The sequence below is a fragment of the Equus caballus genome, chromosome 6 (genome assembly GCF_041296265.1).
Source record: "Equus caballus isolate H_3958 breed thoroughbred chromosome 6, TB-T2T, whole genome shotgun sequence".
NCBI lineage: Eukaryota > Metazoa > Chordata > Mammalia > Perissodactyla > Equidae > Equus > Equus caballus.
This window is the reverse complement of record NC_091689.1, coordinates 61354790-61381986: the sequence shown is the minus strand read 5'-3', so window position 1 is coordinate 61381986 and position 27197 is coordinate 61354790. Positions and strand designations below refer to the sequence as shown.

At 40.0% G+C, this 27197-nt stretch overlaps 1 protein-coding gene across 1 annotated transcript in view; it reads left to right on the top strand.

The window, feature by feature from the left end:
• Positions 1-27197, top strand: part of ST8SIA1 (ST8 alpha-N-acetyl-neuraminide alpha-2,8-sialyltransferase 1) — a 158812-nt gene that overhangs the window by 43521 nt on the left and 88094 nt on the right. Inside the window, exon 2 of the mRNA XM_070270042.1 lies at positions 14805-14949. Within this exon, the coding sequence (XP_070126143.1) occupies positions 14805-14949 (145 nt within the window). The remainder of the gene's footprint in view (positions 1-14804; positions 14950-27197) is intronic.

Here is a 27197-nt window from a genome sequence, read left to right as displayed (position 1 = left end):
TTGGTTACCTTTCAGTGTTATACGCACATTTTAAAATCAGAAAACATTATTAAAAATCACAGACAAAGAAGTTAAACTTGAAAAGGACAATACCACTTGATTTTCTGACCCCTCTTGAAAGAGTAATAAAATTTATAAAAGAGGAATATAAATAGGAATAAACTTGTAAGAATGAAGAGAATGGAAGAGGAGACAATAGCAGACAAAAGACGTCAACCAAATTTTAGGAGATGAAAAGCAGATGGCCCAGTGTTATCTGACTAGGAGAGTCAGAAATCTAACCCTTCAGCGCTTGCAGCAGGGGAAGCCAGCAAGAAGGAAGCCAGGTCATGTTGCAGAATTCCTGAAAGTCTCAGCAGTTAGAGGTGAGTGCTGATGACACGATAAACAGGAGGATTGGCTGGAAATGCTCCAGATCTCCCCTTAGCCACAGACCCAAGGAGTTGCCCTTGCCCACCTGTCAGAAGACTGTAGATGAAACAGAGACTCGGGACTTGGAACGTCAGCTGAAAACAGAGGAATTAAGAGAAAGGTTGTGTTCAGAAGAGTGAGATCTCAGCCACCCCTTTTCACTTAGCTCCCAGAATTTAATCAACTAGGCTTGTACCTTATCAAGAAATTGGAAGGTTCCTCTCTGGGGAAACTGACTAGTGCAAAGAGAAGAGGCTATGAGTACTGACATTTGGGGATCCTCTTGTGAAATGCCTGGTCCCTGATGGATCACCCTCTGATGAGACCCAGCAGCTGGTGATCAGACTCAAGCATAAAGAGCTTGCATGCAGCTGTTTAGCACCTCATTCTTAAAAGTAATCAGACAGGTATGGATCTGTAAACATTTCTAGATAGCCTCTAATGTGAAAGACAGAGACCAGAACAAACCAATAAAAAACACACACGCAAAACAAGACAATGCAAGAAGCAAAAGAATATATAACAAATGATACAGTTATGATTCTCACCAAGAAAATATATTTCATTCACAAAGGTTAGGAAGTTATGAAAATAAAACTTTTTGAAGATAAGAAAGAACTTTTTGATGTTAAAAATATGGTAGTGGAGGGGCTGGCCCCGTGGCCGAGTGGTTAAGGTCGCGCGCTCCGCTGCAGGCGGCCCAGTGTTTCGTTAGTTCGAATCCTGGGCGCGGACATGGCACTGCTCATCAGACCACGCTGAGGCAGCGTCCCACATGCCACAACTAGAAGAACCCACAACGAAGAATACACAACTATGTACCGGGGGGGCTTTGGGGAGAAAAAGGAAAAAATAAAAAATCTTAAAAAAAAAATATGGTAGTGGAAATTAAAAGATCAAAAGATGGATTTGTAAAATAATATCTAGGAAATCACTCCCCGAAGAGTAGAAAAGAAAAATAAAGAGGTGAAAATGGAAAAAAGGTGAGAAGTTTGGATAATAGGAATTCCAGAAAGAGAAATATAAAAGAAAGGGAGGATAGATGTTATTAAAGAAATAATAGAAGGCTCTTTCTAGAACTGAAGGCCTGTTTCCTGGTTGGAAGGGACCACAAAGTGTCCAGCACACTGAATACAAAAAGATGCATCCAAGGCATATCACTGTGAGATTTTAAAATCCCTAATTTAAGATCTTAAAAATCTTCAAAGATGAAAAATGATTACAATCAAATGATTAGATATAAGAATTATGCCAGATTTCTCAACAGAAACACTGGAAACTAGAAAACAATGGATAATGCCTTCAAAATCTGAGGAAAATTATTTCTAAATTAGAATTTTGTACCTGGCCAAAATAAGAAATGTTTTCAACATTCAAAGGCTCAAAAAATGTACTTTCCTTGCACCCTGTCTCGAGAAGGAAATAGGACATATGCTACACCAAAATGAGGATGTACCAAGCAAGAGAAAATTGGATAAAAGAAATTGGGTAATACAATACAGAAATGAGGTGAAGGCAGTTCCCAAGATGACTGGTGTTTTTGTGGTTAGAGAGAAAGCAGCCAGGATTAGAGCAGGAGGCTGCAAGGATCCAGAAGACATGTTTCCAAGAAACAAATTGAACTGATTGATTTTTTGTTTTTCTTTTTGAGGAAGATCAGCCCTGAGCTAACTGCTGCCAATCCTCCTCTGATTGATTTTTTGATGTGTTTGACCACATTGAGAAAATTTTACAGTTCTTTGAAGAATTAGAAGGGGAATTAGTGAAAGGTACATGATAAATGAACCAAATGAAAAAAGTTAGGCAATAACTAACTCCAGGAAGAGCAAATTTTAAAAAGCCTGCAAGAAAAGGAAATGCAGTGAGAATACACTGCAGGACTCAGCTATTAAATCGTACTTAGAGACTCATAATACTACAATAGTACTTCTTTAACTAAAAATTTCAATGTGATTCTGTAGGGAATATGGGGTAAGGAAAAGTACGTGCATGTCTGTGGGGGTAAGATTAGAAAGGGATATCTTCATCTTACCTAGTAGTAAGTCAATAGATAGTACAAAAATTTGGAAAATAAAAATAGCACTATTTGGATGATAACCAGAAATATGAAAACTATTGCCTTTTTGGTCTGAGGGTATGGGGGTGGGAAATATGAAAGGGAACTCTTGTTTTTGTTGCCTTATAGTAGTTTAAACTCCGTACATATTTTGCTTTCCTAAAAATAAAAATAAATCAAAGATGGTGTAACATTTTGTTTGAAGCAAGAGGAGCGCCACTGATATATACCCTCTAATTCAGCAAATACTTCTAAAAAATGTATCCCAGGAAAACAATCATGGATGTGTTCACAAATCTAAGCATGAGAATATTTACCAGAGTTTTTTGCAGCATCAATAAATTGTAAACAGACTAAATTGCCATTTTAAGAGGACAAGAACTAAGCCCATTTTGTTTACTCCTGTATCTTTGGTTTTTAGAATTGTATCTGACACATACTAGGTACTCAGAAAATATTTGTTGAATATTTACTGACTAAGGGAATAATTGAATTAATGCATAGGAAAAAGGCACACGAAACAATCTGTTAATAGTGGTTCTCTCTGTGTGGAGGGATTATCTGTGGTATTTATTTTTGCTTATTTTTCTAGTTTGTATTTTTGAAAATTTCTAAAATTAACATTTTAGAATTATAAATTTTTAAAATTTAAAAATACAGTACACACATTTTAAGGGCAACCATTAGTAAAGAAGAGAGGGATAGCAGTGTGGGGAATTGAGGCTGAGATAGTCTTATAACTGTACTGTATTTACTTCTGAACTTCCTGATGACTCAAACCAAAGGACTACTTAATGGGATCAAAATAATTCTCATTGTTTGATAAGTGGAAGCATACATTTTTATGTAATTAGAAAAAATTTTCCTGACACTAAATTCGAGGAAGAAGTTATTGTATAGATAAACAAGACCATGGATACATAATAGACATTATCTTTAGCTTCAATCTGATAGAAAATTGAATACTATTCTTTTTTGGTCTTTTTTTTATTGAGACAACATTGGTTTATAATATTATGTAAATTTCAGATGTACGTCGTGTTTCAATTTCTGTGTGGACTACATCGTGTTCACCACCTGAAGACTAATTACTATCCATCGCTGAACACATGTGCCCTACCACCCCTTTCTCCCTCATCCCTCCTCCCTTGCCCTCTGGTAACCACTACCCTAATCTCTGTTATCTATGTGTTTGTTGTTTTTATCTTCTACTTATGAGTGAAATCATATTGTATTTGACTTTTTCCATCTGACTTATTCCACTTAGCATAATACCCTTAAGGTCTACCCATGTTGTTGCAACTGGTGAGATTTCATCTTTTTTTATAGCTGAGTAGTATCCTGTTGTGTATATATACCACATCTTTATATATTCATCCCTTGATGGACACTTAGATTGTTTCCAAGTCTTGGCTATTGTGAATAATGCTGCAATGAACATAGAGGTGCATATATCTTTATTCATTCGTATTGTGTTCTTTGGAAAAATACCCCAAAGTGGAATAGCTGGATCGTATGGTAGTTCTATTCTCAATTTTTTGAGGAATTGCTGTATTGTTTTCCATAGGGGCCAGTTTACATTCCCACCGTTGGTATATGAGAGTTCTCTTTTCTCTACATTCTCTCCAACACTTGTTATTGAATGCTATTTTTTTCTTTTTTGAGGAAGATTAGCCCTGAGCTGACATCTGCTACCAATCTTCCTCTTTTTTTGCTGAGGAAGACTGGCCCTGAGCTAACGTCCATGCCCATCTTCCTCTACTTTATATGTGGGACGCCTGCCACAGTGTGGCTTGATGAGCAGTGGGTAGGTCTGCACCCGGGATCTGAACTGGTGAACCCTGGGCCGCCAAAGTAGAGTGTGCGAACTTAACCACTGCGCCACCGGGCTGGCCCCTGACTGCTATTCTTGATGTAGCTGTTTCTTATACTGATCCTCAATAAAAGCAAAACTTTGTAGCGTAAATTGGTGAAGGCATTTCTACAGGATGGTTAGTTAATTCAGAGACTTTTCAACTTTTACATAGATTACCATTCCAAAACTTGTTTTTAAGTGCAAAATGATCAGGGAATTTTTAACTTTGCATTTCCCCATATATTTCCACCAAATAGAGGGTAAGTCTGTCCTTTGAAAGCATATTCTTCCGCTTTTTGTTTTATAGCCAATTAGGTACATTTTCTCCAAATGGTTAGGTTTTGTCTGCATCGAAGGATTTTGAGGCAACTAAGCACATTCCTTGATGATCTCCTCAGATGTTGTGAGGAATTCCTTAGCAGGTACTCCATAAACACTTGCCCCTGTCCCCTCTGATTGGCAGATTCAGAGTGGCCTTGGACATAGGGAAGCATCCATGGCTTCCTACACATTTTCATCAGGAGTACTGGCACAATCTTCTTTAAGTTTTTTCATGATGCCCTACCGTTATCCTGAATTATCATTGGGTTAATGACATTTGACATCTATGCTTTTTCCTTTTGCAAAAACCTCAAACATTTTTGTCCTTCTCCCAGTTGTGTACAGTCCTGTTCATCTCCAGGCACTGAGTACATCATAGTCGGTTTGTCTAGTCTCTAGTTTTCAGCCTCTGCTTATCCTTTATTGACAAACTGAAAATTTTTCCATTTCATCTATCATTTTCCTTCTCTTTTGCCAGTTGTTGTTTCTTTATTCACTCTTTGTCAAATGACTCATTCCATCTACACTTGTAATATCCTTTATTTTCTCAATGCTTTCAATTTTTAAAAATCATCTCTACTTTTGTTTCCATTTCCAAGCCTACACTTTTCCTAACTATTGCTGTCAACTCTCTCAATATCTCTGCACTTTTCTATTATGATAGGGTCAATGATATTCATAAGACAATTCACAACTAAGTGCAAAGGTAGTGAACATAGCAACAAGGCGAAGGATGATGGATGGATGAGATGAAAATGCCTACCTGAGTGTTTTCACAATATGTTGGTGGTAAGCTGAGTTGACATATTTGACCAGGAGAATAGCTCTGTGCACATCTATAAAAGTTTATAGGGTAGATGTTTAAAACTACTTTATGTAATGCAAATAGCTGACTTGCTCGTGATTTGACTTGCTACAGAGAAAGAACATAATAAAGAATCTAGCTCCTAGGAGAAAATCAGCGAACACCTTTCTTTGTCTCTCCCAAGTACCCGTTCCTTTAACCACACATTCAGTGAGAACTAGATGACAGTCAATTAAAGGTTGTTGACAACTTTAAATGCTAGTATTCTGTGCTGAGTCAAGAGAGAGACATATGTTTTAGACAAGCGGGTGACATTCTGTTAAGAGAATTGAGACTCCCCTGTGTGTGTTGTTACACCGAATTCCATCCTGTGGAAATGGGTCGTAGCACAAAGCCAGTTTTTCCCAGAAAATAATTTTGAATCTGTTCAAATACTGGAACAGTTAGTTACAGAAATACCAAGAGTATATGTCATAAATCATGAAAGAGACAATTATGATTTCAGGCCAAATGCTCTGGGCCTGCATCTGGTAGGCAGTAGAGTTGAGGTTAATCCAAGGAGCTTGACTCCTGGACGTCACCTTCTAGAATTTATCACTCCCCTGGTCATCTTAATGTTTGTTGGTTCAGTTCCCTAGTTTAGGAAAATTTGTATAATTTGGAAAACCCATAATGTAGTTTCTATCACTTATGTCTCCTCCTTTCCATTTGCTTCGCCTTCCACTAACTTCTGCTCATCTTTCACAGAAATAATCTCAGATCTAGTTGTCATTAGAATGAGAAAAGAAAAGATGTTTCTGAATAGAGTTTTTATATTTCATATGTAATGTCTGGGCCCTTAGTGCTATTCAGGAGCACCATTGACCGTGATTACGCAAAGAAATTCCTGCTGCACCCCACCCTGCTGTGTAAACCTGTACATTGGAGAAACAGCTGAACTGTAAATCAGTGTAATTTGTAATTGGAGCATCTGTTTTGTCATGATCCTGCAAATAGACCAACAGAGAAGTTATTTTATTCATAAAGATTAAACATATAACAGGAAAATTTTCTTTGTCTTTCAAATCCTTCCTTTCTCCAAAAGAGGAAAAAAGTCCAAAAAGAGTTTGTTTAATGAGTTTTCTCATACCTACATATGCTCATAAATGATTACGGGGGATGAGGGCTCAAAACTGGAGAGCCTAATGGAATGAAATTGCTCCGGATAAGAGAGATGTGATGGAGAGAATGTGGGATTGGGGGGTGGCTAGAGGAAATGGTGGAACTATGTGTAAGAGAGAGACAGGTCATCACTGGGAGACTGTGAAGTTCCTGCAGTGTGGTGAGCCCACCCCCTCCAACACAACTTCAGTAAAATCCAAATGTCTTTGGATGATTTTAGAGTTGGATTTATTCTTGAGGGTTGGTGGATGATGCCACAAGAAGGCTGGTGGTGAGGGCAGATTCTCCTCCTTTCTCCAGACACAGCCCTACATGATCCTCTTCCCATGACATGCCTGCCTCGTCCTCTCTTTACTTCAGCTTCAGGTTTCCTCCATGTTCTTTGAACATACCAGATATGCTCCTGCCTTAACGCCTTTGCACTTGCTGTTTGCTCTGCCTGAATGCTCTTCTCCCAGATAGCCACATGGCTCACTTCATCATCTCTTTCTGGTCTTTACTCAAATGTCACTTCCATTGAGGACTTACTTAGCTCCCTGTTAGAAATTGCAACTCCCACCCTTCCCCACATACTTTATTTATCTTGTTTGTCTGGCTTCTCCATTCACATTCAAGAGAGTAAGGTATTCCTGCCCCCTACACACACACACACACACACACTGTCCCCTAGTGTCTAGAACAGCACTGGGCACGTAGAAAGTACTCAATAAATATTTGTTGAGTGAACCAAATGAGTGCTGTCCAAAGGAGCCGAGTCACTTCCAGATGCTAAAACAGCAAACAGGCGATTCTCAAAGGACAGTATTAGAGTCTTTCTAGTTATGTAGACAAGTAAGCATAAGTAAGAAGACTGAAGATAAGCATTCATTGAAATCTTTCATGGAAAAATTTATGTTCTTTAATTCAAATAATCATGTGTACTTGTTAAGTACATTACAAAACAAATATGTATTAGGGAAAATTGGATCATCCTTGAAATAGTTCTGTTCCAAAAGTTCCTCCTTTAACTATGCTCTGCCTGTTTTAGAGAAATACAACTACACATGGCACTAATCTATGTTTCTTTGGAACCCTTCTCCTTTATTATGCAGTCATTTCAAATGTGAAGAGTAAAATGCTGCCAAATAAAAGATTACTTGCTGTCTTAAGAGCTGTTTTTCTCTATTTTGTAATCCTGGCAAATTATCCAGAAGAGTAATCTTTGAAAAGACTTTTTATTGTATTTGTAGAAAACATTATTTTATGCAGTAATCTAATGAAAGTATTTCTTCTCCACTCCGTTCAAGAGAATTTTGCAGAAAAATACAATGAATACACCTTTACCCTATATCGAGTGTGTTTATTGAATCTCTTAGGTCAATGATGTAAGCCATGGTAGGGGACTATACTGTGGACAGAAAGTATCGCCTTTGCCCCAGAGATGGGGCTGCCATCACTTGCTCCCACTCCCTGCTTCTCCTTCACTTCAGAGCAACTTCTGCAAATTCTTGTTCTAGATCCTGGGCCCTCAGTCAACAGTGACTCCTGAATTTTAAACTTGCTTCAAAACTGATTATTTAAGATAAAGATTCCTTTCAAGTCAGGAGGAAAAATAACTTTATGATGGCCCAAACCCGTCCTTCCGTAATCTCTGTGAAATCTACCATTTAAGTTATTTAGAATAGGAAACTTCTGTGATTTCACACTAGGCCACCAGATTCTTCACTTAAAGAAGAGCCTTCTTTTTCTGTTGCTGCATTATTTACAATATCCATGATATGGAAGCAACCTAAATGTCCATCCATAGGTGAACGGATAAACAAGATGTGGGGTATATATATATATGTCTATACAGTGGAATATTAGCCATAAAAAAGAATGATGAAATCTTGCCGTTTGTGACAGCATGGTTGGACCTAGAGGATATTATGGTAAACGAAATAAGTCAGACAGAGAAAGACAAATACCATATGATTTCACTTATATATGGAATCTGAAAAACAAAACAAATGAACAAACAAAACAAAACAAAAACAGACTCAGATACAGGGAACAAACTGGCAGTTGCCAGAGGGGAGGGAGATGGGAGATGGGTAAAATAGGTGAAGGGGATTAAGAGGTAGAAAATTTCAGTCATAAACAAGTCATGGGAATGTAATATACAGCATAGGGAATATGGTCAATAATGTTGTAATAACTTTATATGGTGACAGATAGTTACTAAACATATTGTCGTGATCATTTCATAATGTATAAAAATATTGAATCCCTGAAAGTAATATGATATTGTATGTCAATTGTACTTCAGTGAAAAAAAGAGAAAAGCCCTCTTTTATTGGCTGCCAACTGTTTAGTTTCTACAATAGAGTGAACATATAATTTATCATACAAATAGGGACTTATTGGAAATGGAAGGGTGGGTAACTATTAATAATTATATCTGGAATGCAGTTATAACATAGGATCGAAACCTTATTGAAACCGTGTAATATTCTAAGGGCTTTGTATATGTTACCTCAATTTCAAAACTAGCCTCTGATGTGGAACATGGGCGCGTTTTCAGCAATGCATCTGAGGCTCTGTGACATTAACCCAAGCAGTTAACGTATAATGGTCTAAAAGGAATTTTAGGAGCTCAACACAGGACGGTTTACAATAGGACTATTGATTTAGCTTCTGGAGGAAATGCATTAGGTGCACATTTTGGCCAAAAACCAAATGTTAAAATCAATAATTGACTGAAGGCAGATATCGCTAGAATAGAAAGAACTTTTTGGAGACAAGATTAAAGCTGAAACCTAATCAAACATTTTAAAAGTCAGATTTTAAAAGTTTGATGCTGTGGTGAAGGAAACAGGATTTATCAGCCCCATCAGCTCGTGGACTGTCCCTGTGCCACAGGTCTGCAGTCTTAAACGGGTGCTTGCTTTCATCAGATTAATGTTTAGTGCACAATATCAGCAACTTGGGATTCACCCTCAGAAAATCTCAAAAATCCTGGATCTGCTGCTACTGAAAATGTTTACCTGTCTATAGCAGTTATCTTGACAAGCTTTTGTTTTTTGGTCTCCATAGAATAAAACTATAAGGAACTGACTTCTTCAGTTTGAATTTTGATTAGTGAGAATGAAATGTGCACTGAGATTCTCTTGTTTCTCTAACATTACTTCTTTTCTTCCTCGTTATTCATTGAGTCAACATTTCTTAAGCACCTGCTCACTGTATTTCAGGAGAGGGGCATGCAGCACTGAACAGAAGACAAAAATCTTTCCCTTCATGGAGTTTATATTCTGGGACTCAGGGAGGCAGACAATAAACAAAACTGTAAATTAAGCTTATAGCATATAAATAGTGTTAGGTGCTGTAGAGAAGCATAAAGCAGGCAAGAGGGATAAGAATGAGGAATTCTCTGTTATGACTGGGGCATGAGGATTTCTCATGATGCTGTTTTTAGAGTTTTTCTTTCTCATAGAATTTTTAGGGCCAAATTTGGCATTTAACTATTAATTCCTCATAACAAGATATGAAGAGTTCTTGACTAGGACTTGTTTTCCTCCTGAACAACTCATTGTCTGAATGGAATTAAATAACTAAAAATTAAATATAGTTCTTAAAGTTTATTTTGTTCAATACTTTGAATGCTAGTACCTCAAATAAAAAGATTATTTTGTTCAATACTTTGTATGCTAGTACATCAAATAATTTACAAATATTTGAGTTACCATGTAATCTCAACTCTGTTGTTCTGTCTTATATTATTATTTAAAACTTTATAAATGTTTGTTGGCAGAAAAATGATGTTGTATCTTTCCTAAAGTTAACTTCCAAACACACTCTCTCTTAAAATTTCCTTTAACTGATGATATATTCTCCTATGTGGTCAATAATTCTTCATAATTTTTGTACATAAAATTTAATAACTTTCACAAGAAATTTTTTATTGCAGCATTTTCCTCTTGTAATATTAAAGATACATTTATGCTTCATCTGACTGATGGAATTTCAACCTATAAAGCACATAAAGAGATTTTCACTCCATTTGCTTCTAAATTGCTTATCAGAATTTCAAATTGCATATTCAGTTATAAACAATAAACTCTAATGACGCTCTGTTTGTGTTGCTCACATTGATACCCTCTTTAGATATGATAGTGACGTGCCTGGTCACACAAGCATTTGTCACATACACATTCAGGGATGCCAGAAATGGCATTGAATTGGATGTCTGGCAACTTAACTCTTCAGCCTTCCATTAGCTGAGTCTAAAGCTGAAGTGTAACAGCAAATTTTGGCCAAATACTGAGACCAAACTAGAGCTCTCTTTCACCCCTCCTTTTTCAAATTCACTCATTCCTCGGAAGGGGCACAATAGCGTCAGTGATTGGAGTGGCAGCCTCCCAACCTTCTTCATGTCTGGTGACCAAAGCGTTGAACATGGCATCCGAGAGAGTCTCAGCAAGGTTCATTCTGACACTGGGCGTTATTAACTGAGGGGTTGAGTCTTCACCTTTCTTTGCCTGTTTAGTTTCCCCAGAACCTCAGTCTTCCTGGTCCATAGACACAATAAACAAATGCGGTCTTCTTGACTTAGTTGGTATACACGGCTTTCATTAGGAGGGGACAAGAACCTGAGTGAGTTTTTAGCAAGTGGCTTCCAGGCTTCCTCAGTTTTTACCTTCGTGATGCAATGATAGCATCATTTGATAGGAGCTCTCTGCTGAAGCTTGAATGTGAATAATAAAATGCATTTAAACTTTTACTCCAATTCTCAACTCACACTCAACTGAAACTTAATAATCTTCAAATTTAAACTTAAACATAAAAATGGAGTTACTTTTGCTTTGTTGACCCTGTGATTTTATTGTCTGCCACAAAGAGAAGCAGATAATAGCATCAGTGCAAAGCATGAGAAAGGGTATGGGAACCAAATTTGCTATAAATTCTAAAAGCTGGTATATATTTTCTTTTTAGGATCACCCGCAGGTTGGATGGAGGTGAAATGCATTATTCAACTCAACAATTTCTTAGAGATCACAGACTTAATATTTGTGTTGAGTACTCTGATGGAGTGCCTCTTGTCTCATGCCTCTCTAGCAGCTTGCCTGCCTGAAGTGACTTACCTCCTCCTTCTTCCTGCCAGTTCCTCCCAGGCTGCACATCTCAGAGCAGGAAATCCTTCCTGGAAGCCTGAGTGTGACTTCATGCCCTCGTCTTTCTGAGCAACCGCAGGCATCTGTGCACATCTGTCATGGTGCTGGTCACATCCTGCTGCACACATAAGTGGTGACTTGCTTGTTGGTTGCCCCATTCTTGAGCGTATTCTCTGAAGATAGGTCTGGTTTCTTGTTTAATTTTATATCTCAGGAACCCAGCACAGTGTTAGGTAAGAACTCAGTCAAAATCATGATGACTACTTCTAGACTGCTCTGACTACTATTCCATCAACTCCTTTTGGTGCTGCTGCTCTAGCCAGCATAGCTGGTGAGCTAGTGTGGGGTCCCACTCAGCACAGGGAATGTGCACACTTTCATGTTGTGGTCCTTTTAGACCACCCTCCAGAGATGGGTGTGGCAGAAGGAAGATGGGGAGGCATTCTGGATGGAGGAAAAAGTTGGAAAGATTAAGATAGGAAAACCACTCCCATATTGCAAATGGCGATATGGTGATCATGAATTCGCCATAACTCTTGTATTTTTAAAAATATTTGTATACATGTGACAGTTTCCATTTTTTGTTAAGTATTTGGTTTTCCCATTAAAGGTATGATTGCCGTGAACAGGGGGATGCTGTAGGAAGAGATGTGAATTTGAGTCCATCTAACACACGTCTTATCAATAATTAAGCAAACATTTTTTAACCTAATGAACTTGCTCTTGGCCTGAGCGCTTCATTGTCTGTAAGTTTAGGATAATATAATCAGCTCTATATTCTTCTTAGTTTTTTTGAGGATGAGAAGAGGAAACCGATGTTAACATGTTATGTAAGCTGCCAGGTACTAGACAAAATGAGGTGTTATTATGTGGCTGTAACAGATTTTTCTCCTGAATTTCCAGTAGCATTTTGTACTGAATGGCAAGTTTAGCTTGATTTGGAGGTGAGTGAAATGATCCGGTTGGAAGTAAGTACCAGACAGAAGATAAAAGGCCTGGGAGCAAAGCCACGTCCCACCACTTCACTAGTTATGTGACCCAAGATAAGTTACCGAAAAAAGAATCTTAAAGCTTTCTAGCTCCAAGGTCACTCCCTGTGAGAATTAAGTGGAAAAATATCTGTGAAAGCACTTGGTACATTGCAGGTGCTTGGCTGGTGTTTACAAAGCGTTCCTTCAGGAAAGAGAAAGTTAAGGTGAAGTGAAATGGTTCTGGGCAGGCAGCATGCAGAGAAGAAAAAGCCCAGACTCAGACTCCTGTGACCTGAGCAAGTCCTGTAATGGCTCTAATCCCACTTCCTCAGATGTGAACTGGGAGTCATAATAATAATAATTCCCTTAATTATCTCTTAGAGTTACTGGAAGGGCTACAAGTGGTAAGATGTCACCAGCCATGTCGTAGGGCTCAAAAGTTTAGTTTATTCACCCCCCAAAGTTTAGAGTCATGCCTGTGATAATTCTCCTCATTTTTAAAGATAGTCTTAAGCCATGTCCAGTTCTGTTTTATGATGACTATATAAAGTGCCTGGGATGCTCTTTAGACAAAGTGTAGGCAGTTCACTATAAAACTTTTCTACCTCTGTTCGCTGCTAAGAGTTAATGAAGATGGAGGAAGACTGAAAAGAGGCACAGCTGGTGAGAAATGGAAGGATGATGTGGGTGCAAGAAGTGACGCAAATTCTGGCAACTGTGATAAGATGAAGGCTTGCTGCCCGAGCCCCTCTTCCCTGTCCTTTGTACTGAAACCTTTGTGAAGGGGATGCCAACCAAAGAGCACCAGGGAAAGCACCGTAGGGTGGGAAGAGCGCCATGGTCTCAGGCTGAGGAGGCCCGTCCCAGACACTGACTGGGTTATTCATCTCTACAGTAAGCTTGGGGCTGTGTGATGACAATGACATGTATTGAACTTTTCCCAGGTGCTCCACTTGTAGGTTCTCAGTAAGTTCTCACTTTGACAGTTCTCTGAGGCCAGTTCTGAATCCCAGGAACATTCCCCAGTTATGGAGTCAGTAAGTGGCAAAGCCTGGATTTGAACCCACATCCTCCACATTACTGGCCCCTTTCAGCTCTAAGCTTCTGTACTGTGGATGGCTAAGATGTCTGAGCAAGCAGGTCTGTGCGGAGGCACTATTCAGAAGTGGTTTACATCAACAGTTTTGTTGGTCTTTCTAGAGGTGGGACTGAGGAATAAGATCTTTTACTTCTGAAAGTTCAGTGAGTAAATGCTTGGTTTCTGACAGGTTTTTAATTAGAGGAGAATATAAAAACTGGCCCGTAGAAATGTAACAGGGCTTCCATTTGAGGGGCAAGCAGAGGAGCAGCCTGTGAGCCAGCCCAAAAGGGTGAGGTGACCCAGGAGACCCTGGTGTTTCAGACACTAAGGGAGTGAGGAGACTTTCACAAAGGTCACAGTGTTCAACTGTGTCAAATACTACTCAGAGGTCAGACAAAATGAGAACTGAGAAGGCCCACGGGATTGACCAGTTAGAAGGCAGGTTGCTTCGCCAGTGTCTGAAATCACATCACTTCTCTCATTCTGTTTCTGTTTAAGAGTTTCCAGGGATTGTTCTTTAATCTCGTCCCCAGTTTGGAGCAGTGCACCCTCTTTGGGGCCACTCTGTGCACTCCCTGCTCCACACAGCTCACGTCAAGTCCCCCGTCACTGGACGTCCCCAGCTGATTGTGAAATCACCATAAAGATGCCTTTCTGCTGCAGCTGAGCAGCTCAAGAGTCTCCCAAGTTAGCCATCCAAGTCTTTTCTGGACCTGGATGTTGAAATCAATCAATCCATCTGCAATTATAATGATTGTTTTTGCCTTTGGACATATGTCAGTTGCATCTGAGAACTGATGTATTTTCTTAAACTTTTTTTTATTATGAAATATTCCAGTCATGCATGCTGATGGCTGGAAGAGTGAATTAATAGTAGTCTAATCACCGTGGAGACACAGATGCTTTTGTGAGCTGGCACTGAGGTAAGGCTGCACATCTCTGTGGGAATGACAAGTGAATGAGACTGCTGCTCACTTAACCTGCTGTTCTTTCTCTCTCTATTTTCTCTCCTAGGAAACAGATGGAGGACTGCTGTGACCCCGCCCATCTCTTTGCTATGACTAAAATGAATTCCCCCATGGGGAAGAGCATGTGGTATGATGGGGAGTTTTTATACTCATTCACCATTGACAATTCAACTTATTCTCTCTTCCCCCAGGTTAGTATAGAGTTTGTTGCCTTTCAATATAGTTTCTCCTGTGTCTTAATATCATAGGAAGGTGATAATTGAGTTGGCCTAACTCATCAGATCTCCCTCTTTTCATCTTCTTTCTTCTCTTCTTAACTATAAATGTTTTTCTTTATAGCTGTCATTTTTTGTGAAGAAATCCATCACATTTTGATGGAAGGGCAGAAGTAGGACATTACAGAGTAACAATTTTCCTAGCCCTTCTGATTTGAGTCCTATGTCTGAGACTTTAGGAGGCAAGCAGAGAAGAAAGCAAGGTCAGGGAGTTGTGGAATTCTAGTGTTTTGAGGTTGGCTGTGGAATGATCTTGAAGATTTGCAAAACTGGAATGTTTTCTTAGGCCTGATGTTGCTCTCCGGGAGTGGCGACCATATGGTCAGAAGTTTGCTTCTTAGAGCTCTTGAATCTTAACCCTGTGGTTAGACTACTGCTATGAAGTGGGGGAGTGGGTGGATATGGAGAGAAAGAATTTGGCCACCTTTGAAGTGGTCTGAATCAAGCTTTGCTTACTTAATCTTTTCCTTCGTGGTTTCCTGAGCATAGAAATCAAATGTTTTACTAAAATATAGCTATGCAGCAAGTGGGGGCAAAAGGGAATCTTTATTTGTGTGGAGCCCTAGTTGGAGAGGGGAGTGGATCTTAGATGAAATTGCCGTTAGGGAGAAATTGAGAAATGAATCATGGCTTCCCCAAGTCTTCAAGCCACTCTTGGTTTGGCCAGATGGTTGTGCAGAGAGAGAGTTTATAGACAGAGTTGGAAAACAGGACTGAAGCTTTCAAGTATCGGTATTAGTAGCAAAGAGCCTTCAAATGAGGGATCCTATAAAGTTGAGGTATCGGCCCTACCAGATCCAAAGTCACACTCTCCATGAAAGAGCCCATATTTGCTAGTTCATCCTTAGGTATTTTAGTCCAGTTTAATGGTTTTGGAGTTTAATGATAAGGTTTTTAAGTTTGTGTTTTAAAATAGAAAATAGAAGGTTTAATTCATTGCCAGCATCCATGTCCTTTCTCTTCTTCATTTATCCCTGGGAGGCTTCCTAATGTCAAAGGAAATGACTGAGTCATAAAATGTGGGATTGAATTTCATCTCCATCTCTTATTAGCTAAATGCCTCGCTAAGTCACCTAACTCTTCTGAGACTCAACTTTCTCATCTGTACAAGGGAGAGAGCAGTACCTGTCCTACCACCTCAGAGGTGTGGTCAGGATCAATTTATATACTGCATGTCCACGCACTTTGTAAACCACAAAGCATTATGTAAATGTTTCATGTTAACGTTGTCCTAGTTCATATCTTGCATCTTCAGACCGAGGAATGAAGAGTATAATTCCATTAGTCAGCATTTAAGGCAAGGAACAGAAATCTTCCTAGGTATTTTTAGCAGAAAGAAAGTTCATATCAGGAATCAAACACTTCACAAAATCATTAGAAGAGTAGAGAAGTGGGAGTCAAGAGGTGGCTTCTGGAATTACTTAGTTCAAGAACCTCCTGCCATAACTGTGGTTTAGGGATTAGAGAGCCCCAGCTGCCATTGCCATTAGCATGGCCACAACTGCCTCCAACAGAAACACGGCCAGGAAGATGGGTTCCAACTCGCCTCCTGCTTCCAAGCCTCTCTCAAGTGCTTCTAATGGGTAAGATTAATTTACATCTGGAACTCGAGTTGCAAAGAGATCCAAGAGAGGCAGTTTTTAAAATGATCAAGCTTCAGCAGGAAGCTAGAAAAAGGTTGGAGTACAGGTTGAGTAAGCCAATCCGCAGTCTCCTCTTTGTACAAAAACTGATATCAACTCGCTATGAAACGAAGAAGATATAAGGAAGCAAATTCATTTAACAGCTCATCAAACAGAAAAATTTGAAAAGAAATCCAAAATAGGCTTTCTAGAGATGAGGGCTTTCAGTCGTACTAACTGACTTCTAACTTTGTGCTGGAAGATAGATTTGAAGAAAAGAACTGATTAAAGAAATACAAACCAGCCTCCCATCTTATCTGTCAGTTGCAACAGTAGGACAGCAGGAAACATTTCCTTTTTAAAATGTGTTCACATGAATTCTGTGCCTCTTTGTGCCAGGTGTGAGACCGAGGAACTGGCCCTGAATAATAAAGGAAAAATGCTTTTTTCTTAGGAAGCAGAAGTCATTACATCATTGTGTCTGTACATAGTCATTACAAAGGGCTGAACCAAGTCAAGTACATTTTTTCAAAAAAGTTACATGTGTATATTTCTTCTGAGAGTCTTAAAGGATGAATGAATTTATAGAAATCCTGAAAAATCGGTTTGCATCAACCAAAAGGATGGTGTATATCCCCATCCCTGACAGCGTTCTTATTTCTTAGTGGAATATTTCTAGTTTGCTATCAGGAAGCCAAGTTGCTGGTTAATTGATATGCTTCGTTCATGTTCCCTGTGGGAAGAAAGTTGTGTGTGCTGATTAGGCAGAAATGCAGGTGGGTGGGCTAGGCTCAGTGTTGTCAGCTGAGCAAAGCATTCCTCCTTTGCCTGAGTTTCAGCAAAATAATGCCAAATCACCCATTCTCTAACTCAGATGTATAATTTTATATCACAGTTTTAATGATATATTTAATGTTTATTTTAATTACATGTTAAACTTTTCCCCTAAATGCTCAATATAGAATAGCCATCGTTATTATTGTTATTATTCCTTTGCCGAGTTTTATCCACTGGTTTTTTTTTTTGCTGTTGTTGTCAAGATGCAGGATAAGATTCTCTGTGTGTCGTGGAAAGTTAGCAGGTCCTGAATCGGGGCTGGAGGGTCCAGGAGAGTCCTGTTGAGATCTGTGTACTTTGAGATGCCACATTGAGTCTCCTTAATTACAGTCACTTCTTATTTGGACCTTCCATGACTTCCCATAGCTTCATTATCAAATTTGTTCAATTCTGCCTCATATATAGTTATCTACTTAACTATAGTCATGTGCTGCATGATGTTTCAGTCAACAATGGACCACATTTATGATGGTGGACCCGTAATGTCAGTACCATATAGCCTAGGTGTGTAGTAGGCTCTGCCGTCTGAGTTTGTGTAAGTACACTCTATGATGTTTGCACAGTGTTGAAATCACCTAGCAACGCATTTCTCAGACTGTATCCCCATTGTTATGAAGCGACGAATGACTGTACATATCTACGTATTACAGTTTTCTAAAAGTTTTTGTCTGCTGATCTCAATGCCGTCTTGTGAGCTTTTGAGGAACAAGAACAGTTTTTCATTTTTGTGCCTGGGGCAGTGTTTCCCACTCTGTATAGATGTTCATTTCCGGCTGTTCATGTTGCCGAGGGCTCCCTGTCTATGTCCCACCTGTGCTGCACCATTGTGGTGCCCTTGCTTCAACTAGGGACCAAGCAGGTCATTTTGATGCAGCTGTTTCCAAATGGCTCTATAAAGATATTTTGCTGAAATATTTGTTGAATATTATTAGGCATGAAGGGCCAAATTTTAACCCTCACATAGGTTTTCTAGAGTATGCAGTGTGTCTGTGTGTGTGCGTGTGTGTGTGTGTGTGTGTGCATGCACAGGTGCGTGTGTTTGGAGGGGACAGTGTGAGGGTAAGTATTCCTTCCCACTTTGAGAACACCTCCATCTCCTCGGTTGGGATCAACACCTTGTTGCTTTGCCAAGGACCATCCCTTTTTTTGTTGTTTTGTTCTGTTTGTTTTTTTGGTTTTTTTTGTTTGTTTGGTTTTTTTTGAGGAAGATTAGCCCTCAGCTAACTACTGCCAGTCCTCCTCTTTTTGCTGAGGAAGCCTGGCCCTGAGCTAACATCCATGCCCATCTTCCTCTACTTTATATGTGGGACGCCTGCCACAGTGTGGCGTGCCAAGCGGTGCCATGTCCGCACCCGGGATCCGAACCAGCGAACCCCGGGCCGCCGAGAAGCGGAACGTGCGAACTTAACCGCTGCTCCACCGGGCCAGCCCCAGGACCATCCCTTTTAAGCCCGCATGGGCCCACATTTGTAGATATTACCCAGTAAATACTATTTTGGCCTAAAACATATTTGTGCTCAGAGAAAGCATAAATTTCCTTGGAGCAGGGGAGTAGCAGGAATGTTAGAAACCACAACTGTGCTGATATAATCTGAAAAATATTTCCTTTTGGTGTAATAAAAACATGGTCAGCTCACCATTCTCTTAAATTGTGTGAATAGTAATGTGACATCAATCGCAAACAAGGTGAGTCATTTTACCTCAGAATATCCACCCAAGGCCATATATAAAGAACCACAAAACATTATTAATGAACCCCAGACAGATACTCATTTTCAGCTCCCCTGATTACTATAAGCTCCCTGATGTGTTCCACTCAGCCTGGAGCCACAGTGCCCTGGGCCCATGGGAAATCCAGGAGGATATTTTGAACTAGTTTTGTCAAAATGGCTTTGTTAAAATAAAAATACTCATTTTTTTTTCTTCACAGTAATGTGCTTGGATATCCCTGAGTCTCACAGGAACTTTTGTTTCTGCTAATGAAATTTGCATCGTACCATATAATCTCTAGCATTCGGTAGCTATTTTTTTAATTTATTTTTTAATTTTGGTAGCTACAAGCATTTGTAGCTTCTTTTTCTAACTTACGGGTATTATTGTAATCATTTTCCCATACACATGCCTTTTTGACTGGAAGGAAACTAAGGGGACTAATGTTTGGTGGACATAGATCTTTGCCAAGCCTGTGTTAGCGTCATGTTGTCAGGCTTCATTTGCCTGCTTTATACAGAAACCTGACACAGGAGCTTAACCAAATAAATGCTTGTTTGTCTCAAACAATAGGGAATTAGGAGGTGAGTTGTTCAGGGCTGGATGATGGCTACACGGTACCATCAAGCTCCTGGGCTCCTGTCTTCCTGTTTGAACAGCTTTAGCTGATGGGCAAGGAAGCTTCCAGTTTTGATCCAGAATCCCAGTAGGAAGAAGCAGAAAACAGAAGAGTTAATATGGACAGACTCCTGCTGATGTGTCAGTGGTCAGGACTGAATTCCATGGGCATGTCTAGCTGCAAGAGAGGCTGGGAATTCCAGTATTTCAGCTCTAGGCAAATGCGCTATATGTGCTGACTGGTACTACCTGCCTCAGTTTCCCCACAGGTCGTCTTACTCTATCCTTACAGCAACTCTGTGTGGTTGTTATTACTGCCTTCATTTCATGGATGAAACTGAGACTGAGAAGGGTAAATAATTTGTTTAAGGTTCCAGAGCTGGTGAGTGGAAGGGCTGGGATGTGAAACCTGGCCTATCTGATTTCAAAAGTTTTATTGTTTATTATCTTGTTGGTTTTTTTGTTTACTTGTTTGCTTAAAAAGACGTGAGTTCTAGTGGATTAGTTGTTCATTTTTATTACTTAGTCACCTTGAAACCATTTTAAGGTTTCTCCCTTCCCTTATATGAATACTCTTAGAAGGAGTGGAGAAATTTCTTTTACAGCCATTTGAGAAGTGTAGATACAGAGGCTGTAGGAGCCTCTACAATACTATGGTTTCTCTTTGAAGCTGGTTTCCTGTTCAGTATTGTAGTTTCTCTTCGACTTTGAGCTCCCTAGTAGCCTGCATTGAAAGGAGAAATAAGATCAGTTACATTATTTTGATTTCTGTTAAATGGATTCCTGGACCCAATTCCAGTGTGTGTGTGTGTGTGTGTGTGTGTAAGCTTCCTCACGCCACCAAGCAATTTTTGGACACCAGCTGCATGTCTTACAATTCAACTCAATTCTGACACTCTCTATCCAGAGATAGTGTCAGATTCCATAGTAAAGGGCTCAGTCCCACAAGACCGCCCTCCACTTTAGATGCCAATCTCAAGCCAAGGTAGATTACCGATTTGTTACAAAGGATGTTAAAGGATACCAATCAACAGCCAGGTGAGGAGATGCATAGGGTGAGGCTCCAAACAAATGTACTTCTGTTCTTGAGGAATTTAGGGCCTCACACGGTGTCCTGTGGAAGCATTCTGATTCCCCAACCTGGAAACTCTCTGAACCCCGTCCTTTTTGGGTTTTTATGGAGGCTTCATTATATAGGTATGATTGATTAACTCATTGGCCACTGCTGTTTGATTCGACCTCTAGCCCCTCACCCTTCCCCAAAGTTCCAACCCTCTATTCACGGTGAGTTCCCCTGGCAACCAGCCCCATCCTTACATGCTTTCCAGAAGTCACCTTCATTAGGTCAAGAGACCAAATATTATGACAAAAGATGTTCCCATTGCTCTTATCGCTCAGGAAATCCAAAGATTTGGGGAGCTGTGAGCCAAGAACTGTGGATTAATACCAAATCTATATGAAAAATATATTTTGGTCCACTGAATGACCAAATATATGTATTTCTTCTAAATCACAATATCACATCTGTAATAGAGAAATCCAGGTTCTGGATTTTTCATTTGGGAAAAAAAAAGCACTAGAAAAGGGGTCAAATCAATTTTGCAAGCCAATGAGTGGTAAGAAGAGATAAATCTGTTGAGTCTGGGATTTAGGGAAATATAAAGCAGTAATGGAGAATGCTGCAGACTCTGCCAATTGTACATTTGTATCCTTGTAATTGGATAATAATTATGATGAACTGAAAGTGCAATGTGAGATAAATTAATTTCTAGGGAATTAAGATTGTGTATCTGAACGATGGATTCATATCCACTATTCCTCAAATTGCTCTGTAACTGAGAAGATGAGGAGAGTGGATCATCACAGGACTTCCAAGTATCTGTTATCTTCGTAGGAAAGGAAAGAAATAATTAGAAGTGAGAGAGTGCAATGGACTTCCTCCACAGAGTAGCTGAAGGTAAACTAAGACGGCTTGTCTTTCAAACTTAGAAATAATTGCAAATTAAAACCTCTCTCTAGTGAAAATTCACATTTTGTTCATGGTGGAGAGCAAAATGAAAATTAAATGTAAGGAATGTTCTATCGGGCTGTGATGTAGACCTCTCTAAAACATTTGACAGCGTGTAGAATTTAGTACAAAGACTGATTATGAGTCAGACTTGCAGCTTCTTGGGAACAGTTGAAAAGGATGCATGGCACCAATTTCCACCGAGTCAAATCTCATCCAGTAGGTCTGATGTGGTCAGTTTTTTCAGGAGATGTTAAGGTTCCATGTAACATTTTCTTCTTAGGTTTGGTAACGTGACAGAGTGTTCTCCTGCAGAAAAAGCTGATATATCTTTTTTTTTCTTTAATTGGTTTTTTTTCTTCTTGGTCCTTCTTCCTGGCCAAGGTCCAGGTGTAGAAAGGAATTTCCATCCTATTTTGATTCAGTTTTGAGTATTTATAGGTATACCAGGGGCCTCTGTTTCATTTCTGCTATTGATATGCTCATTTGTACTTCTTTCCTAGAGATCTCTTAAATGCATAAAGATAACATTCGATGGACTTGTAGAGAGACATTATATCAACACTGAATTTTCTCTGCCTTAATTAATTTGGTCATAATTAATTAATTTGGAATAAAAAGATACAAATAAGTACATAGAACTTTTCTTAGTGTTTGTATCTGTTCAAATCAGTTCACTCTCTTTCTGCTAATTGACCTGTAATCTTTAGATCACATGGGAAATAGCACAATTTTCTTGTCATCCTTCATGCCCCAACTAGTCATAGCCTGTTATCTATAGGGTCAGAACTTCTGGCTAGACTTGCCTAACAGGATGGGGAAGGAGGTGGCTGGAGATGGGACAGGAGAGTGAACTTAGCTGTGGAGGCTAAAAGAAAGTCCAGCCAGTAGCCAGAATGTGATATTTAGATTCTCACCAGAGGTACCTGTTGGCAGTAACCAGAAGGTAACATGATGTACCAATAGTGTGCAGAACTCAGATGTGAGGAATGTAGGAGGGTGGAGCTCTTCCCAGAGATTCAGATTCAGTAGCAATTGACTTGAAGTTCCCAGACACTGGGCCAGTGGTTTTGGCAACTGGCAGCCTCCAGGGAGGTACTGGCCAGAAGAAGGCAGGTCTCGCCCTTCTAGAGGCTTGGGTACCGATCATTTTATCAAGGCAGGGACTCAAGGAGACAAGGTGGTGGTCCCCAGCATTAGGGTCAAAATTAGGGACTGTTTTTGAGAGTAAGACTGAAGACTGAAGTTCTGGAACTGGGTACGAGCTGAGCACCAGGAATCTGGAAGGGCAGCCTGGGGCTATGTTTTGAAAATAAGACAGAAACCAAGTTACCAAAGCCGCACCTCAAAGCTAGGGTCATAAGAACTCAATATAACCTAACGGTGATTCCCACAGCTTTGGGTGACCACTCCCCAAATCATTATCCCAAAGCCACATTAACCCACAGTCCCCAGGGCTCAGGCTGAATCTGCAGTGGCCCCAGATGTGGGTTCAGGTTGTATATAGAGGCTTAGAATTAGGCCTGATACAGCATAATTTTTTAGACAAAAACATTAGATTCCTTCCCTCTCCTATGTCTAGCTCTGTGGTGGCTGACAGTACGGAGGGAGCAGAAGCTAAGTGAAGGAGAGAATCTGGGCAAATTGTTTATTAAGACAATATGTTAGCAGCCTGTCAGAAAGGTGCTGATATGTTGGTGAGGATAAGTGTGGTGGTGCAGTTTAGGTTAGATGGGGCGAGGGTCGAGGCCTGCTGACTGTAATGGAGACAGAAGTGCTTTTTGAGGATAACCAATGTTTTATACTCTGAAGACTATTATAATGGGATTTTTCTTAATTTTGTTTTACTTATCTACCCAGACTCAGAGTTTTAACTCTTTGCTGAGAAAAAAAGAGAAAAAGGCAATTGCAAATTAAATTCATTCAATAATCTCTTTACCCGAGGTGGTCTGCTACTAATAAAGCACTGGTTAACAGCGCCTTATAAAATATACATAATCTGATTATTTTGCTTAAATTTTTCTCTTCCTAGGGTTCAGTCTACTCTGATTTTGTATACATTTTGGGTCTAATATATTATTCAGATCATACCATGTTCACAAGTATTGTGCTTTCTGGAACCGTACTATACAAACTTCCTAAGTGTTTTTTCTTGTTGTGGTCCGACATAGACTGACTGTAACACACAAGGTCATTAAGAACAGAAGTAACTAGTTTGCAGGTGATTCCAGATGTCTGAGATGGGGATTGTTGGAGGACTTCCTCACACTTGAAGGCCAGTGATATTTATGGACGCAAGAAAAAATATAGTGCTTCTATATCATCCATCAAGTTTAGTTCAAATCGAGAATCTACAAAATAAAATCAGCATCAAAATTAATTTAAAATAGAGGCCGGCCCGGTGGCACAGCGGTTAAGTGCGCACATTCCACTTTGGCAGCCCAGGGTTCGCCAGTTCGGATCCCAGGTGTAGACCTATGCACCGCTTGTCAAGCCATGCTGTGGCAGGCATCCCACATATAAAGTAGAGGAAGATGGGCATGGATGCTAGCTCATGGCCAGTCTTCCTCAGCAAAAAAAGGAGGATAGGCAGAAGATGTTAGCTCAGGGCCAGTCGTCCTCAAAAAAAATTTTTTTTTAAATAAGGCTTTGATGCATCAGAAATACCCTTTCACGTTTGTTGGACTTGTCACCTGGATGAATATGCCTTGCTGCCAGCAAAACTATGCTTTCTTAAAGTTTTAATGATTTTACATAAAATACATGTTCACTCATTCATTCTCCAAATATTTATTGAGTAACTACTCCTGTGTGTAAGGGACTATGCTAGTTCCTGGGGAAATAGTGGTGAGTAAAAACAGACCCAGTCCCCTCTCCCACTGGGTAGTGTCTTCACTGTCCCACAGGTTCCTCCTTGGTCACATGTTCAAAATTAAACTCCCTCCCTCCCCATCTGCTTCTTTTCTCTATTCCCTGTCACAGGTAATGATACCATGACCTACTCAGTCACTTGAGCTGGACACCTGGGTCTCATGTTTGAGTCTATCCTCCATACTAACTACTCTGCAAATCCAATTTTATTTTGTCAATATCTCTTGAATCCGTCCCCTTTTTTACCTCTTTGCCACTGTGTTAGTTCAAGGTTTATCATCTATTATATGGACTAATTCCAGAACTTTCTAAAAAGTTTGCCTATTGTGAACTTGCCTCCCTGGAACGTCCTCTACCCTGCTGCCTGTGTTTCAGTATAAAATGCAAATCTGTTTATGTAACGTCTCCTAAGTCACTCCTCACTGCCTGCCATGCAAACAAGAGCAGGTGGCCAAACAGCACACTCACAGAGCCTGCTGAGCAGGGTTCGCGGAGAAACTCATGGAGAAGGACAAGTAGCAGCTAGTGGATACTCTGTTGCCTTTTTATGATCAGAAATAATGAAATGCTAGATGTTCTAGACTCCAGGAAAGGGATCCTGAAATTGGACTGGGCTTTTTAGTTGTGTAATCAGCAGGCACTAACCCCTCCCCTGGTGTGATTCAAAGGCTGTGTACTGAGATATGGCAAAGCCTTGGGTTTGGCCTGGTTTACCAGCTCCATGTCTGTGGGAATGGAGAGCCCCCTCTAGCCATGATTGGCAGCTAGAGGACAAGCTTTGCCGATGCAGGTGAGTGACATAACTTGCCAGAAAAGGGTTTATCCATCAGTTCATAGTTGGGCAAGAGCTAGCCTCTTCCAGGGCGTGATGGGAGAACTGAGATCCCAGCCTTGCTACTGGCCAGGATTGTGGGTCTTCAGCACTAGAGCACTGCTGGTTTCCATGGAACGTTAATGGGAGCCACTTCCTTTTCTGGACTGCAGAGGGTCAGTCTTGGACAAGTTAATCCTTCCTGATTACCACTTATAGGATGAAGTTCAAACTTCATAGGGTGGCACATGGCATTCAAGATCTGAACTCTCGGAGAATAAAAGATAATGTAAGCTTATTAATTGCCATCTACCTTCTTCCCCTGCTCATCATTACTTTATACTCTGTAATTACCCAAGTGACTTGCATTTCCAAAAACAAGTTATGCTTTTTCTTTTCCTCTTCACGTTTGCACATGCTGTTCCCCTCTCCAGAATGTTTTTCCTTTCCTTGTCTGATGAATTCTTGTTTACCTTTCAAGATCCAGCTAAAGCTTTTCGTGTCCGTGAAACCTTTCCAGTTCCCTCTCCCAAATCTGTGCTGCCCTGCCATGTTGATTAAAACTCTGTTCTGTTTCCCCTTCACATTTGTATATATCTCTGTTGCTGTACTGTTGGATAACAGTGATTTGTTCATATGCTTTCTGCTCACCAGACTCTGAGCCCCTTGAGGGCAGCACCTAGACAGGGCCTGGCACAAAGCATGGCAGGTGGAAAATGAACATGTGCTGAAATCTATAGAATGGATGGCTATTCTTCCAAAGCCTTTGCAACCTCATGGCAGCAGCCTAATTCTTTTGGAAGCAGGTGCTAGAATGACCCAGAATCAGTCTCTTGCAAGCAACAGCACTGGACAAAGGAAAGAGTCTGGATGTTAACGACAAAGCGTGTTGTGTAGGGTGGCGTGTTGGTGCTCAGAACTTCATCCTAGCCTTGAGATGACAAGATCATATGATTTTAAAGTTGGGCCACAATATTGGTGCTGGGCATGTAGCTGCTATTTTGTTTTTGTTTGCTATGCTATTCTTATTCACTTTTAAAACAAATTATTCTTAAGAAATCGTATTGAGTAGGGCTGAAGGACATTTTGATGTTTGTGAAGATAATTTCTTTCTCTTTCTCCTGTCTGTTCATTATTTTCCACCGTTGCCACTACCATCTATTCCAGATGACAATGACTTCTTGCCTAGAATTCTGCAATAGTCTCTTATTGGCCATCTTGTATCTAATCTGGCCTCCGCTTCAGGCCACTGCTACATTGCAGTTTGAGTTATTGTTTTAAAATGCAAATCAGATTATGCCGTCACTTTGCTTAATGCCATGGATTAGTTTCCCATTGATTTCAGGATAAGATAAACCCTTTAGGGCCCTCATGGCTCTGCCTGGTCTGGTGCCTGCCTGCGGCTCCAGCATCAGTTTCCACAATGTTCCCTCTCACCCTTTACACTTTGCCTTACTGACCTACTTTCAGCTCCTGATAAATGATGTGCTCTCTTTCCACAGAGCTTTTTAACACACTGTTCCTTTTCCAGGAAGACTCTGGTCTCTTCTTACCAGCTCCTAATAAATGGTGTGCTCTCTCTTTCCATGAGCTTTTCAACACACTGTTCCTTTTCCTGGAAGACTCTGGTCTCTTCTTACCAAGTTCACTCATGTTAAGCCCTTAGATCCCATTTGAGCATCATTTC